The 15,663-nt window shown below is 41.6% G+C and overlaps 1 protein-coding gene across 1 annotated transcript; it reads left to right on the top strand.

Annotated features, from left to right (window-relative positions):
• Positions 1-6,658: 6,658 nt before the first annotated feature.
• On the top strand, positions 6,659-15,425 carry SLBP (stem-loop histone mRNA binding protein). The gene is made up of 8 exons (XM_074147829.1): positions 6,659-6,837; positions 7,727-7,861; positions 10,377-10,481; positions 11,008-11,067; positions 11,323-11,454; positions 12,097-12,246; positions 13,616-13,700; positions 14,429-15,425. Exons 1-8 carry the CDS (start codon positions 6,794-6,796, stop codon positions 14,543-14,545), a joined length of 828 nt encoding a protein of 275 aa, XP_074003930.1. The 5' UTR covers positions 6,659-6,793; the 3' UTR covers positions 14,546-15,425.
• The last annotated feature ends 238 nt before the right edge of the window (positions 15,426-15,663 follow it).

Below are 15,663 nucleotides of genomic sequence, written 5' to 3'. Positions count from 1 at the left end.
AAAAATCCCCGATAGTCTCCTTTTGCTGTTATGTTTTCAGAGTACAAAAGGAATACCTGGGTTTAGTAATCCTTTTTTGTTTGTTCTAGAGTATTTTTTATTTTGTGGGGTTTTTTTAGCCTTGCTAAAAGGGGGAAGGAGGACTCTTTGGAGATTACATGAAAGTCTTGAAGGGAGTTTACAACTTTGCTTGTGTCCAACCTCTCAGTTTCTCTTCTGACATCTTGTCATGAGAATTTAGAATATTGTAACCTGGTGGAAGGGAAGGGCTGAAGCCCCAGCACCCGTTCTGACAGGAGAAAGGTATCCTCCTGGAGAGGATGGAGCTGTTAGGTGAGAGTAATAGGCTGTCATGAAATACTTAAACTTTGCTGTCAGAGCCCTTAAGCTTTTGCCTATGATGGACGGGGCCTGCAGCAGATCTATGGACGCAAATCCATAGGATTTGTAGTTCAGCAGTCCTTAAAAGATCTTGTATTTCTCAGTTGAAGATACCTAGACTTGAAATAGAATAATTAATCTGCCTGTGGCAGTTAAATTTTGGGCAGATTTATTCCCTAATCCAGGTTCTGTATGCTTGGACAAGCTATGCTAGCACAAGGGAAGGTCTGCTAAAGTGATTTCATGCAGTGCTGCCACTGATGTAGAACCATTGTAATGTCTCCTAATTAGTAACAGTACCCTAATCAGTCTAAACAGAGTGGTTAAAAGTGGCATGCAGTCCATCCATTCACTTGTTTATCTAGCCAAGGCTATTTGACATAAGAGCTTACAACCGAGATAAGCAAAGCTAAAGTTTGGCACTCTGCCCCCAATTTGTATTTGATAGCCTTCCATTAATTTTACCTATTTTGATTAAATCCAGTTTGCATAAATCTGTGCTCAATTTGTAATTAAGTCAAAGTAAACTCTGAGCTTCACCAGCCTGGTTTAATTTTCTTCCAAGAAATGACATGTGTCTTTCATTGGCGTGCTTTCGCTGGGAGAATCTCCTCACAGATGATATGTTATCTGTGCTCATAGAAACAGCCCTTCGCCAGCAGTTCTGAAATGCCATTGGTTATGTCTACTTTGTTTTGTTTTTAAAAATGCTCCTTGAAGGTCACAGTAATGAGGGTGTCTCCTCCCCTTAAAATTCCCACTGTAGCGTGAAAGCGCTTTTCTGAAGGATTTTCTTTGCTGACAAGGACAGAAAGTTGCAAGGCAGCTGTAATCCCTAAGATGTGTTACAGCAGATAGTTCTGCTTGATAAACTGAATTTACCTTGTACGTAGTGTTACACTAAAAATTCTGCATGGCTTCCAGGCTGGAGCTGTTACTCTATTTGCCTAGCTTGGATGTGTTCAGGAAAACATGCCGTTCAAGTCATCTTATCTCAGAGTAAGGCTGGAGGAAATGGAGTTTGTTTGTACGTGTTTTGAACCTGTGTTGTACTTCAAGCCTGTCCTTGGTTCAGGAACACGGTTCTGTTTCCCACAGCAGTGTGTGGAAAAGGAGAGGTGCTAGCACAGCAAACTTTCCTGCAGGAGCACAGATGCTTATGCGGATGCCACACAGAAGATATGTGACTTTGTACAATTACAGTAAGGCCAAGCAAAGGGAAAGGAACTTCCAAGGTAAATCCTTTACACTGTACTACTTTCAGATCTCAGTGTTTCACTGAGCACAGAGCCAGCCCAACTGCTACTGCCCAAAGGCAGGCACTTTGGAGACACCCTACAACAGAGACCTCTGAGGAGAAAAGTACAGGACCTGTGTACAACCTTTAAGGAAAAAACAGTAAGTTGATGGAAAGTGAACGCAGTTCTTACCTTTTCTTAAAATACTGCTGATTTCAGCCAGAAGCACTAGGTATGTAGACATTCCACCCAAAAAGCATTATTAAACAGCTAAAACACCATTTCCAAATACATACTTAGCAGGATGCCATTGAGGTACATACATACTATGAGAATGCAGATGCAGTTTGTAGAAGTGAAACATTTTAATTCAGTACATTCACAAATGGAAAAAGAGGCATAAAACCTTTGAAAAGTTGAGCAAAATTAATGCAAAAAAAATTACATAAAATCAATAGTAAGCTAGCTGCTGGGATTTCAAGGTGTTTAATTTCTAAAAGCCATTGCAAATTATTGTCTGAAGACTCTTGGTCTGTCCTGGTGTGGTTCCCAAGGCAAGCTGGCAGGAAGCAGTCTTCTTTCCACTTCTGAAGCTGCTAGTTGCTGGGAACTTGGTATGAGTGTCTGTGTGTATTTATCCATCCATTGTCTGGCACAGCATTGCCAAAAAAATCAATCAGCCAAGGAGTTGAATAGTATTTGTGCCTTTTGGGGAAAAAAATGGCGTGAATTTCTCCTACTTTTAACAAGACAATGTGTAGTGAGCTTTGTGAGCTCACCATGAACAGGATCTTCAACACATCTGAGCAACCCTGAGCAGGTGCTTCCTCTTGACCTTCAAGACTGCTTATGTATATATATGTGTGTATGTGTGTGTGTATATATATACATATATAAAAAAATACAGCAGTGATCTCCAGTGGAAGAAAATTCAGTAGTTGTCACTGTGCTGATCTGGGACCTTTATCTGACCTCTACCTTCTTACGCTTGCTCTTATGCCCAGAGTTAAGAGTAGCTGTAGATACTGTGCTGTGTGGTTTTGCACAGCCTTGAAGCAAGCCCCTTTTTATATCTGTAAACTGAAAAAAGGGCAAGAAGGGCTGCCCATTTATTTACCAGACTTCCACGAGGGTGTTCCTGCAGAGCATTCTGTTCAACTCTCCAAAAAAAAATCAGGAAACAGGAAGAAACAAATGTGGTCCTGGAACTACTCAGGATTTGAGTCTGGACAGCTGGAATTAATGGGAGCACGCGGTGAAGAAGAGGCAGAAAGACTGATACGTATTGCAGGTACTGTTCCTCTGACAACTGTCTTAATTACTTTAAATAACGTGGATCCAAAGCAACATACTTCAGCTGCAATTACGCTGTTTGGACAATTCCCTCCTAGCATGTGGAGGTGTGTGCTGGCACCCACTGTGCCTGCTGACTATGTCCTTTCTACTCAATTTGTGGACAACGGACAACAAGAGCTCCAATTCTATGTAAACGATGAGCTGAAACGCAAGTCAGAGTAGCAGGCATCTTTCACTTTCGTTTCTGCAAATAATTACATGATAAAGTCGTATTTTGTGAAACCATGCTTTATTTCTACAGTAGAGATGCAAATTCTCCCTCTCAACATACACTTCAACCTAGCTACGCATGAAGTCTCTTCTTAAAAAAAAAAAAAAAAAAAAAGACCCAAAACACCACCTGTCAGTATGTGCTCAGAAAGTCTCTCCAGAAACGTTGCTGGGCTTCGGTAGTTGCTTTTGTGTTAACTGCTCAAAATAAAAACAAACAAACAAAATCCCCAAACCCAACAAACAAAAAACCAACCTTTGTTTGCTACTTCTGCCATCCATCAAACATGTTTTGTTGCTGATCTTAGAAGCACTACTCAAGCACAGCCTGTCACAGTAATGGCTATTAGGTTCACTTCACCCAGGTTCATTGGGAGACATGTTTATGCTCTTTAATCTGTCAAACGCCACCTCGGGGGCTGCTTTGCACCTGCTCAGCCAAGAGTTGAATTTTCCCTTGCTGCTCTTTAGGCGTCTGGTCTTCGAATGAGCCAAAGAGCAGGGATTCTTGAGAACTGCACTGGCTGTTGCAACCTTACTAAACAAATATGCAAGTTAAAGGAAAAAAAAATATATCTAATTGCAGCTTTTCGAATAGTCGCATATCCCTAAATATCATCGGAAGTATTTTGGACTAAGGCCACCTCTGCACTAGAAAGCTTTACTGATGAAACCCACAGAATTTTTGTATTGTTTTTATTTTTTTATTATTGTTTTACACCGACTCCGTGTGTTTACCTTCTGTCAGCTAGATTCGGTATGTATGTAGAACTGCTTTCCTGCCAAGTAAGCAGAGCCAGCGTTTGCTGGCTTTCTGCTGCCTCCACCAGCCAAGGATGAGCCTGCTCCAGTAAAAATGCAGACTGACGTGGAAACCAGGTACGATCCAGAAGAAAGCTTGTTAAAACTAACTTTTAAATCCTGTTTTCTGTATCCTGATACCACGACTATAATTCTGGTCTGGTTTTTTTTTTGAACTTTTTCTTGTCATAACTTTTGTATAGTGATAACTTACTTGTTTTAAGAAGAGGCAATGAAGCTATGGATAGTGAAAAGGAGTTAATTGTATGCCGCAGGCAGTAACCACGTACCAGTAACCACGTACCAGTAATGGAGAGGCCAGCTGGGCCAGTGCAGCGGATGATTCACTTCATGACACGCAGGTGAGATGTGGTTAGAAGAAACTGCGTTACTAGAATTAATGCCAAATTGTGCCAGTTTCTACGGCAAGTAAGAGCTACTGTGGTCGTAGGTGATAATAGCTCTTACAAAGCCTGTAGTTCTTGATAACTTAACCTTTTGACAGCAGGAAATTTATGACCAGAAGGTATGGGATGAATGAGTATTACTTAAGTATGCCAGGAGGAAATGGATTTAATGAAATCAGCCGGGGCTCTAGTTAGAGGAAAAAAAGGATGGATATCCCAACTCTGGGCTTTCTCCTCTTGTGTGTTGCTCCTGTGAACTGAAGCAAAGGGAGGTTCTTTCTTCTAATTTTTAAGGTTTCAGTTGAAGCATCGTGACAGGGATTGTTGTAGTATACTGAAAACAGAATATTCTGAATCAGAATATGCAGGCTGCATCTGAACAAGCAGAAATATAATACATGATTAAACACTCTCAGGGGTAACCGCATACCTTAGAAACCGAATTCTAGGACAGAAAAATAAACTCTCCTTTGCGAACAGTGTTATTTCCTGTGCTCTATATCTCACTAATATCAATAAATTTTATTCAACTAAGGATATTGTATCTTTTTGCTGATTGTGTTAATCTTGATCTGACAACAGTTGGTATGTTTGCTAGACTGAGAAATGTCCCATTCCCATTGCTACCGAATGACGTGTTGAATACCAAACCTGCAGGCATCTGAAGGTGGTACTACATTCCAAAAATAATCGGATGCCTTTTTAAATATGAATGCTTGCTTCATGTAGATAAAATCTCTTTACCTAGAGGTAACTGTACCACCGGTGCTGTTGTGACTGTGGTAGCCACGTCCCATGTCCCAAGAACCAGGGCCATGGCCAGAAGGAGCCAACACTGCCCGGTTTGTACGCATCTCACTGTGAAGTGTCCCACCAGCCATCAGCCCACGAGGGCTGCACAGGTATTTCTATTTAAAGCTATGCTTGTGTTCTGCTGTAGGAGTCCTCCAGGCTGTTTCTAAATTCCTGTTGTAAGACAGCAGCATGACCCAGACCTCACTGATCAGCAGGGTCTCACACTGCCCATTTGCAATTAAAAACACTTGAAAACTCCATTTTCTAAAGCGTAGCAGCCTCAGCGCATTACCCAACCTTATTCAATAGTGATATGAAATGCTATTTAATGCCATGTCATTTAATAAAATACAAATTTATGTCATAACTGTCCACCCTAGGGCTTGAACTGGCCCTTGAAATACCATGTGCTTTTCATGGGTTGAAGAGCCGTGCTAATGACTGTGACCCTTCGTCTTTAAATTTCGGCAATGTGTCGTGAGCAGGACAAGGGAAGGGATTGTCCCCTTGTACTCGGCACTGGTGAGGCCCCACCTTGAGTACTGTGTCCAGTTTTGGGCCCCTCTCTACCAGACAGACATTGAGGTGCTGGAGCGGGTCCAGAGAAGGGTAAGGAAGCTGGTGAGGGGTCTGGAGAACAAGGTTTATGAGGGGCGGCTGAGGGAGCTGTGGCTGTTTAACCTGGAGAAAAAGAGGCTGAGGGGAGACCTTATCGCTCTCTACAACTACCTGAAAGGAGGGTGTAGAGGGGCAGGGGTTGGTCTCTTCTCCCAAGTCACAGGCGACAGGACAAGAGGAAACGGCCTCAAGTTGCGCCGGGGGAGGTTTAGATTGGATATTAGGAAAAACGTTTACACTGAAAGGGTTATTAGGCATTGGAATGGGCTGCCCAGGGAGGTGGTTGAGGCACCATCCCCGGAGGTATTTAAACGCCGGGTAGACGTGGTGCTGGGGGACACGGTTTAGTGGTGGTTTTCTCAGAGTTACGTTGACGGTTGAACTCGATGACCTGAAAAGTCCCTTCCGAGCCAGGCGATCCGGTGATTCTGTAATTATCCCTTTGTTCCGGCTGTTTTTTTGTTCTTCACCACGGGCCGCCCGTTCCCCGTGTTGTGGACCCCGGCCCGGCCCCGCCCCACCGCCAGCGCGCGCCAAAACCGCGCGCCGCCGCGCTCGATTCTCCCGCCAACACGCCCCGGGGCGGGGCGGAGCGGGCTAAACCATTACACCGACGGGGGGGGGGGGGGGAAGAAGGGGTAAGGTAAGTGTCCTCGGGGCTGGGGGCGCCGCGGCGGGGAGCGTATTTGTTTCGCGGTCACCAGCGGATCCGGTTCGGCGGGGCAGGCGGGGAGAGAACGCGGGGTGGTGGCTGCGCTTTCCTCCCTCTCCCCCCGCGTACCTGTCCCCATGGAGGGGCCCGGCGGGGAGGTGGGGCGGAGCGGGGCGGGCGGAGTCAGTCAGCGCCGGCGGGAGATGCGAAGGGGCTGAGCGGGAAGGCAGGCAGGCAGGCAGGCAGGCGCGCTGCTCTCTCTCGCCTCCCGCCGCTCCCGGTCCGCCGCGCCGCCCGGCTCTCCCTCCAGCCCCCTCCCGAGGGCACCCACCGCCATGTCCTTCCGCCACAGGAGCCCGCACGGCGGCACCAACAGCAGGTAGGGCTGCCTCGGGCTGAGGTGACGGGTACCGGTGCTCATCCCTCCTCGCTCTCCGGACAGCGGAGAGCCGCCCGGCCTCCCTGTCCCTCAGGCCTCCCCGCACCTGCGCGTGGCCTCCCCGCCCCAACGGCCGCCGGCCGGTGTCCGCCATGTTCCCCTCGCTGAGGTGTGGGTCCCCCGGCGACAGCGAAGCTGGGCCAGGCCGCTCTGAGGGAAGCGGGGCTGAAGCTCCCGCCGGGGGGGAAGGGGTGTAAATGCCCAGGTCTCCCGTTGCCGCCGTTGCCTGCGGGGGCGGGCGGTGAGGGGCAGGGTGTGGGGCCGTTGATCGCGGAGTATCCCTCCGGGGGGAGCCTCCCTTGAGGGACTCTTAAGGCCCACAGTGTTGCTAAGCTTGATATGTTGAAGTAAAATTAGTAAATAAACTACCATGTCTGCCTGGGGTGTTGTTGGTTGTTCAGCCTGGAGAACAGAAGGCTCTGGGGAGACCTTAGAGTAGCCTTCCAGTACTTAAAGGAGGCTTACAGGAGAGATGGGGAGGGACTCTTTGTCAGGGACTGTAGTGATAAGAGGAGGGGTAATGGTTTTAAACTGAAAGAGGGTAGGTTTAGATTAGGTATTGGGAAGAAATTCTTTCCTGTGAGGGTGGTGAGACACTGGAACAGGTTGCCCAGGGAAGCTGTGGATGCCCCATTCCTGGAAGTGTTCAAGGCCAGGCTGGATGGGGCTTTGAGCAGCCTGCTCTAGTGGGAGGTGTCCCTGCCCATGGCAGGGGGCTTGGAACTCGATGATCTTTAAGGTCCCTTCCAACCTAAAACATTCTGTGTTTCAAAGAGGTTAATAAAATAAAGCCACCTAACACACGTTGTTTTGGCTTGTCTGCTGCCAGCCCACAAGAGCCTCCACCTCGCTGGTCCCATGGAAGGAAACGTGGCGCAGATGGAAAGCGGAGAAAACAGAATGAATCCAATTCATCTGTCTTTGATGAAAACAAGTACAGACCATCTGACAACAGGCTGGACAGGTAGGCAGCACTTGCAATAGGGACAACTCTCTGCTCTTTTGTTCATCAGGAGCTGTTGAATTGACTATTGTACTCATTTTTTCAAGCCCTGCCTATTTTATAAATCACTTGTCTACCATAAATGCTGATCTTAAAGGAGGGAAAGGAATTTAGTGCAGTGTTCTTATCTTGGAGTCACTTCTTAAGAATAACGATTTTTCGTTCTTATGTCTTTAGTTACATTCTTCATCATTTTCTGTCCTATTTTATGCTTGCTTACTGCCATTTATCATGAAGCAATAACTGCACCAAGGCAGCTATGTTTATTTGTGGGTATAGGCTGTATATACATTGTGGTGAAACTAAACAGGATGACAAATTAAAAATTCAAGTCTTAAAAGTCATCTGGCTTCATATTTTTGAAGGCAGTACAGGCAGTCTTGAAAAGTTGTATCTAAACACGTCAGCACATGTGTGGTGGGGTCTGCTTCTGGGGTCACTCACTCTGTTCATACTGCTGCTCGCTGCCTTCCTTACCATTGCCCAGCATAGGTAAACTTCAATGTAGTCAAAGTATCTTATTTGATATCCCTGCCTACAGCTGAGCTATTCATGCCACGGTCCCTTTTATCAGCGTATGGGAGTTGTCGCCTGTAACCCAGTTGATTGAATCTAGATTTCTAATCTAGAAGGAGGTGGGTTGTGCCTGTAACTACCCATTTTTCTTTGCTGATAATAATCAGGGAAGACATTGGTCAGTGGCTCAAATTAACTTCATTTACTCTGGATATTGTAATTTCAGGAAGCATGTTTGAATAGGAGTACAAAGATGAAACTTTACAGCTTGCTTCATCAGTTCCATCCCAAATAAGCAATGCTTTTGTGTGTCTTCCGGTATTGAATTGAACAGGTGTTCTTTCTGATTTAGTTTGGATTCAGCTCTGAACTTGTTCTTTTCCTGCACTAAATGTGCTCTTTGTTTATGCCAATTCAACATTGTCAAAATAAAACTTTACAATGTGAAAAGGATCAGGGTGGAAGCTGGATCATGCAACAGATTCAGTCATAGAGCTGGGAGCAGTCATAGCCTTGCTTTTCTGCACCTCTGGCAGAGTTTGAGCGCCATTTGCAGTCCTAGCACAGCACCAGATCTTCTCGCCAACTGTGAAATGGCACATGGGGATGAATGAAGAGACGGCTAAGGTTATTATGCCTGGCACCAGTACTGTCACAGAGCAAATTAATCAAGAGAAAAAGCTGTAGGCTGTTCCATGTTGTCCCTAATTCTCTGTATATAAAGCACAGGTACAGAATCAAACAAGTACAAAAAGGTATGACGCAGTGTTGAGGAAAAAGCTCAGATGGTGAGACTAACCAGCTGGAATTGAGCTGTTCTCTACCATGGGAGAGCAATAATTGAATGCAGCCTGCATTTTCAGCAAAGCTAAAAATGAATATAAGCAAATGCTAAAAATCCTTGGAGGCTGAAAAGATACTTGCAGAGCAACCTGTACTGTTTGCTATGGGTCTTTAAATTTTCTGAGTTGGTGACTGGGTTTCATCTAAAAAGAACTTTTAGTTTGCACTACTTCAAAGTTTTTGTTAAATTCAAACTAGTTTCTGAGCTAGGAGCAGGGAGGGAGTTGGAACTGATTTTAGCGCAGATGGATCTAATTCTGTGACTTCAAGGGACTTATTTGCGCAGAATCCTGGTAAGTCTCCAGAGCGTTTCCAGTTCTATTGAGAAAGCTCTGGTCCGTAGGATACGGCTTTGAGTTTGTACTTTAGGAAAATTGGTCATCAGGAGGACAGAAACTGGAAAACTTATTCAGTAATCTGAATGTAGGCAACTATTGTTGGCTGGGAAGGGATATGAGCTTATTCGTCTGCAACAGTCTAAATCTGTTAAATACCAGTTTGCAAAGTCATAGCAAATCTCAGTTTACCGCCTAAAACTTCACTGCTTTTTGTGCCTTTGCCTTCTCTACTAGGTATATTTTCACATGGAGAAACTCCTGGTGCTATTGTGCAATTTTAATTAATTAGCTGCATAATTTAATTCCGTGTTCTAACTTTTGTCTCTTATATAGCTAATGAGTCTACAATCATGAAAAAAATAAATATTTGTTAACTCACTTAGTGGAGTGAAAATAAGTAAGTAAATGAGTAAAGTTGGTATTTCATATATCTTTTTCTGAAGGATACTAGCTTAAAGTTACTGAAAGTGTAGCCTAGGCTACATGCTGCCGTGGTATGTTTCTATAGATATCTACATAAAGTTTTCAAGAAAACAAAAACAATTCCCAAACCACACAACCTCAAGCTGGAACTCTCAACTGATGCTTAATTTACAATTCTGACACTTTATTAGAACAATGCAAGATTTTCACAGCCATTGTGAGTACTCTAAATTAATATATTAAGTAGCTATCAAGCTGTGAATGGAGAAATGCTAGGGATGGGAAATACAATAAAATAAATTTTTAATGTAGAGTATTTTTATTTCTTTTTTTTTTTTTTTTTCCCCTCTTTCCAGTTTTACAACACCAAAAGGCCCAGGACCCCTTTCCCGGTGTTCAGACTGGGGAACCGCAGTGGAAGAAGATGAAATGAGGACCAGCGTTAACAAAGAAATTGCAAGGTACCCATGGGTGTTTAAGATGAAGTGGGAAAAGGAGGGGAAACGGTAGCTGTCTTGTAAAATCTGTATTGACTTTTAACTTCACCATTGTAGTAAAATCTGACTGGCCTTAGCTGCTTGTCTGCTGCTTTTAGGTCAGTTTTTAGCTTAAGTCCTACAGGAGTGATGTAGCATGCTCTCTGTAGAGTTGATGTGTATCCCTAAATATCTCCCTTTTGGAAGAATCCTTTCCTGAATCTCTTAGATTGAGTTCCTTTGAATGTCCTTTCATTAATTACTGGTTTTGCATATCATTGCTATAAAAAGATTTTAGGGAAAAGACTTGGGAAAAGAAAGTCCTCAGATTTTTATTTTTGTTTCCCCAGGGGAAAACTGAAACATCTGTTCCGTAGTGGAAGGGTGTTTATGGTGTGTGGGTTGACTTCTTCAAGACTGCTTCTTAGCTGAGAAGTAAAATCAACTCTGAGCTGTGACAGTGCAGCCTTACATGTTTGTATATTATTAATACTGATTTGAACTCCAACAGATACAGAAGAAGACTCCTGATCAATGAATTTACAAGAGAAAGGAAGTCATCCTCTGGAAGGTAGGTTAAATTTCTAGCTTAGCTGCGTAAAATCCTAACAATAGGTCTGAGTTTTTACATGTACCATGTTGCTTCTGGAAATGCTCATTTTGAAATAGTTCATCTTAAGTCTGCTCCAACTTCATAGTCCAGTAACATCCCAAGCATTCATTTGGAAAGTTTTAACATGTTTCTTTATAATCTTTTACACGTGGATTTGTTTTTGAGTATTGCTTGCTTTCTAGCAGTCCTAAATCTGCAATATTTTTTCTTTAGTTCTGATTCAAAGGAGTCCACTGTGACAGTAGAACTTGAAACAGATGAAGTGGTTTTGATGAGAAGACAAAAACAGATAAACTACGGAAAAAACACAATTGCATATGATAGGTACATTAAAGAAGTTCCTAGGTAAGCTGCTTTTGCTTCTGGAAAACTAAATGTTCAGTTGTAAGTCATATCTGTTCTTTATAAGCATAATAACATACTAAACTTGGTACCTGAGGTGTTCAAATAGAAGGTATATACAAACTTTCTAAGACCTTTTTTTTTTTTAACAGATAAGTGATACAACAATCAGATGTGGATTATTTTTTTTTACTAGTTGGTACATGAGGAATAGCCCTTCAAATTTTCGTGCTGCAGAAATGAAAGTGAAAGTTCTTTTGGTTATGCTTCTTTCCTAGAAGAAATGAAACTCCTTTTTGCAGTCAATTTTCTCATTAGTAAATGAAAAGACAAAACGGACTGTAGTTGCTTTTAGGTTTGAAATATGTTATATGCAGAAATTTCATGCTGAAGTTTTCAGACCTAAGACTGATAATCCTTTTTTTGTTTCATTTGACTTCAAGACAGAAAAACTAAAATGTTCATACGGAGATGACAGCTTTTCACTTGAGTGCTGGAATTGTGCAGTAGTCTTTTCTCATAAATAATATAATCACTTAGGCTCATTACAACCCAGCAAATTCTGCATAGCAGGCAATCAGTCTTAACAAAGCTATATGATATGTCTGTGTGAAAAGTATTAATGAATTTTTAATGTCTGAACAGATGCCATCGTGTACCAGGAGTTCATCCCAGAACTCCAAATAAATTTAAGAAGTACAGCCGTAGGTCATGGGACCAGCAAATTAAACTATGGAAAGTTGCATTGCACTCCTGGGATCCACCCGCTGAAGAAGGATGTGAACTGCAAGAAATGTATGTATGCAGTACTCAAGATACCTTTATAGAAATTAATATATAAAATCTCATGGTAAAATAACCAACAAACAATCAACCAACCAACCAACCAAAAAAAAAAAGCAAAACACAAAGCCCCCACCCAAACCAGCATATCCCTTTTTGAGACGAGTCGGTGATTGCTGAATGTTGTCATTAGTTACTTGTGCACACTTAGTGCTATTAAGTTCCTTCTCGGTCAAAATACGTAATAGCTCTCTGGACCTTGTTGGGATGACTAGACTTACCCGCTGTCCTTGCAAGGGCATGCATAGATATCCCTCACTTCTTTAATGTATGTCCACTGGGTGAAATCAGAGCTCATTCTGCAGCGCTCTGTAAAAGAAAATATCACACCATCGAGGCAAGCTGACTGTTTCAGAGCAGTCTGCAGATTAATCTGTGGTATCAGTAGTGCTGGAGAGTTCTCACTAATTGACAGATCTCATGAATGTTGAGCTTGGACCAATACAATGTACAAGAAGCTGCCTTACAGCCTTCTCACTTGCTAGTTCAAGAGCAGTGGTAAACATTCTTGTTTCTTGAGCAGAGAGGAGGACAGAAGTATTTGTAAAGTCATCTAAAGGTGCCATTAAATTAAAAACATGGTCACAAGCGTTCACAGTCCAAACTACTGTGGTATTCTGCTCTAGAAGATGTAGAATACTATAACTAGTTACTTTCCTCTATAGAAAGCAATAAAGCTAATCAGGGAACATCCAAACTGAAGCTGTGGGACTACAGAATGAAAGGTACATGGATGTAACTAACTCCTCAGGAAAGTTTTGTGGTAATAAACTACTGTTTTTCCCTAACAGTGGTGCTGATTTTAAAACCAGAATGAAGCAATGGGATCTAAAAATCAAGGTTTACTTTTAGCTTCCTTTTACTTGTAATCATGAGAGGAGTTGGTATTTCAGCCTGAAGCCTACTGTGTACGTTGGTGTTGAAATACTAGTCTAGCTTCAAATGCTGGACTCTAGTTCTATGTATAATGGATATTAAATCTTACCTTGCAAAGCAAATTGATGAAATCTTTTTCTGGGGAAAAAAACTTAATTCCTTGCTCTTCCATAACACTTGTCCTCATTTGTATAGAGGTGTTGTTTGACTGTTGGGTATTTGACTTTGACAAGCTGCCATATTCAGTCTCAAGACCTCAATTTTGTCCTTGGCCAGTTGACCTGCTCTTCTGTTTGGTCTCTGCAGTTTGCTACCACAGTCCCTATAATCTCCGTAGGTCTCTTTGCTCTTGATCATTTTCAGAACGACGCCTACCTACAAAATGCAACTTGCTACTAAAAAACTGCATTTGTTTTAAACTGTACACTTGTTAATTATTTTACAGTAGCCCTGTTGACCTTGGTGAGATGGAAACAGAATCTGTTGGAAGTAATTCTACTGAATCTCAAACGAGCTGTCAAGATAACGATGTAAGCGTCTCTCTCACTTGCATAAATGTTTGTTAATAATTAGTCTGTTACTTGGAATTAGATCCAGAGCAGCTTGAATACACGAGAAATTCCATAATCTGCTGTGTTTAGGGACTGTTTATAGAACTGAGCAATCTTTAAATTCAGACATTTTCCCAGCTATAGCCAATATTTGTTTCTAGTCTGAGTTCAGAGAGTTAGAACTTAAGTGACCATCTCTTTTCATAGCCTGCAAAAGAAAATTTATCTGTTCAAAGCATGTCAGTTATAAACTGTGTGGTACAGTGGAAATACTACTTTAGAATGCAATATCTAATGTTAAAATAGGATGTAATTTTCTTGGCTCACTCAGATTTTTTTCAAGTAGGCTCTTTTTATATCCAGAAAGTTTTTAGTACAGCTGAGCAGTAACCTTTGCTAAAGATCTAGTAATGTTTTTCTTACTGGATTTGTTTCTCTGATTAATATTGAATCTGTATAATGTTTTAATGTATGCATATATAGATCCTTAAAACATTTGCAAGAAATCTTAGAATGTAGTTGAATGGGCAGAAGCCTTCCTTTAAATCTCTTCAATTTTAAGACTAACCTTAGGATTTTGTATGGCCTTTAAAGTGTTCGTAAGCCTCTGTTATAGGGTTGTATAAATGAATTACAGAAGTGAAATGAATTATTGCATAAACAAACCTGTATTTAACTACTAATTATTAACTGACTTTGAATTCCAGGATACCTGTTCTGGCACTCCCACCAAAGTTAGACATGTTGACTATCAAGCAGAAGGTGAATTCAACTTGGAAGTGTGTTTGAGTGAACCACTTAAAGATTTCGATACTGTGAGTTAAATAGTTTAGTGCAAACTGTTTTAGAGGAAGTTTCTTTTAAATTTGAGAGTTTAACTTGATTCATAAACTGTTAACAGTAAGAAAGCTTGAGCAAAGTTGAAGACTGTTCTCTAAGTTGTGGTTGGTCTATATATTCTCTGGACCAAAACTGTGTAAAAATACAATTAAGTTGTGTGACTTCTTTTAACTTTTAATTTATGTATATCAGATTTTTTTTATAAAACCTTTCAATAGAAAACAGTAGCTAAAGGCAATGCTATCCTTAAGTAATTATAAATTGTTCAGCAAGATCTTACTGATTCTGGGCCCTCCCTCCCCCCCATAATTTCAGGTAACCACCCACAGATCAAGAGCAAAGTAGGGACATGTTTTGGAGCCTTTGTATATTACCTTGCTTTTCCATCTGGCTTTACTACAAGGATCTGACTTGAAGTAATATAGTTGGTAGTACAACCATACTGCTGATTAATACTAGTAAACTCATCTACTGCAGTTCTTTACTGTAAAATTAAATTGCCTTACCTTTTGGTTTTAGAAAAAAAAAAAAAAGGCAAATTGGTTTTTTTATTTGCAAAAGTGTTTCTGAAACAATTGGAAATTAAATATTCTCAAGAAATTGGAGGTCAGTATGGTAAGTCCAAGGCAATAATGCTTTAAGAAGCAATAGCCTGAATCTGAAATTTGTGAATAGTAATGAGTCATTTGTTAATAAAGTCAAGAAAACAATGTGTAGGTAAAGTGCTGCTTTTTTTTTTAATTTGTTGATTTTAAATATAAAAATGTTGTAAATGATAACACTGTACAGACTTTCTGCTGAAAGCAGTTAATGTTTCTATTGCTTTTGTATGGGATGTTGCTGGAAAATAAATGGAATTGCATTTACTTATGACTCTTCAATTTCATTTCCTACTAGTGATGTTCCGTGGATAACAAAATGCAGGAAAATACTGAAAGCTATGTATCTGAGACTGGTATTGATACCAGGCCAGGATATGTGTGTGTTAGCATAATCCTCTGAATTTGAGGGAGACCTTAAAAACTATTTTTATGTGTGCAGGCCACTGGAGTGAATTTAAGACTTTGTTATAATGGGTAAGCTTGTTGTTGACCTTTTGCAG

Source organism: Numenius arquata, chromosome 5 (assembly GCF_964106895.1).
Source record: "Numenius arquata chromosome 5, bNumArq3.hap1.1, whole genome shotgun sequence".
NCBI classification, from domain to species: domain Eukaryota; kingdom Metazoa; phylum Chordata; class Aves; order Charadriiformes; family Scolopacidae; genus Numenius; species Numenius arquata.
The sequence above is the reverse complement of the archived record's forward strand: the minus strand, read 5'-3'. Positions and strand labels throughout refer to the sequence as shown.

Coding starts and splice junctions, on each gene's coding strand:
- SLBP (XM_074147829.1), top strand. CDS start 6,794: ATGTCCTTCCGCCACAGGAGCCCGCACGGCGGCACCAACAGCAG. Junction 11,068..11,322: donor AGGAAGTCATCCTCTGGAAG/GTAGGTTAAATT, acceptor TTTTTTCTTTAG/TTCTGATTCAAAGGAGTCCA. Junction 12,247..13,615: donor GGATGTGAACTGCAAGAAAT/GTATGTATGCAG, acceptor ATTATTTTACAG/TAGCCCTGTTGACCTTGGTG.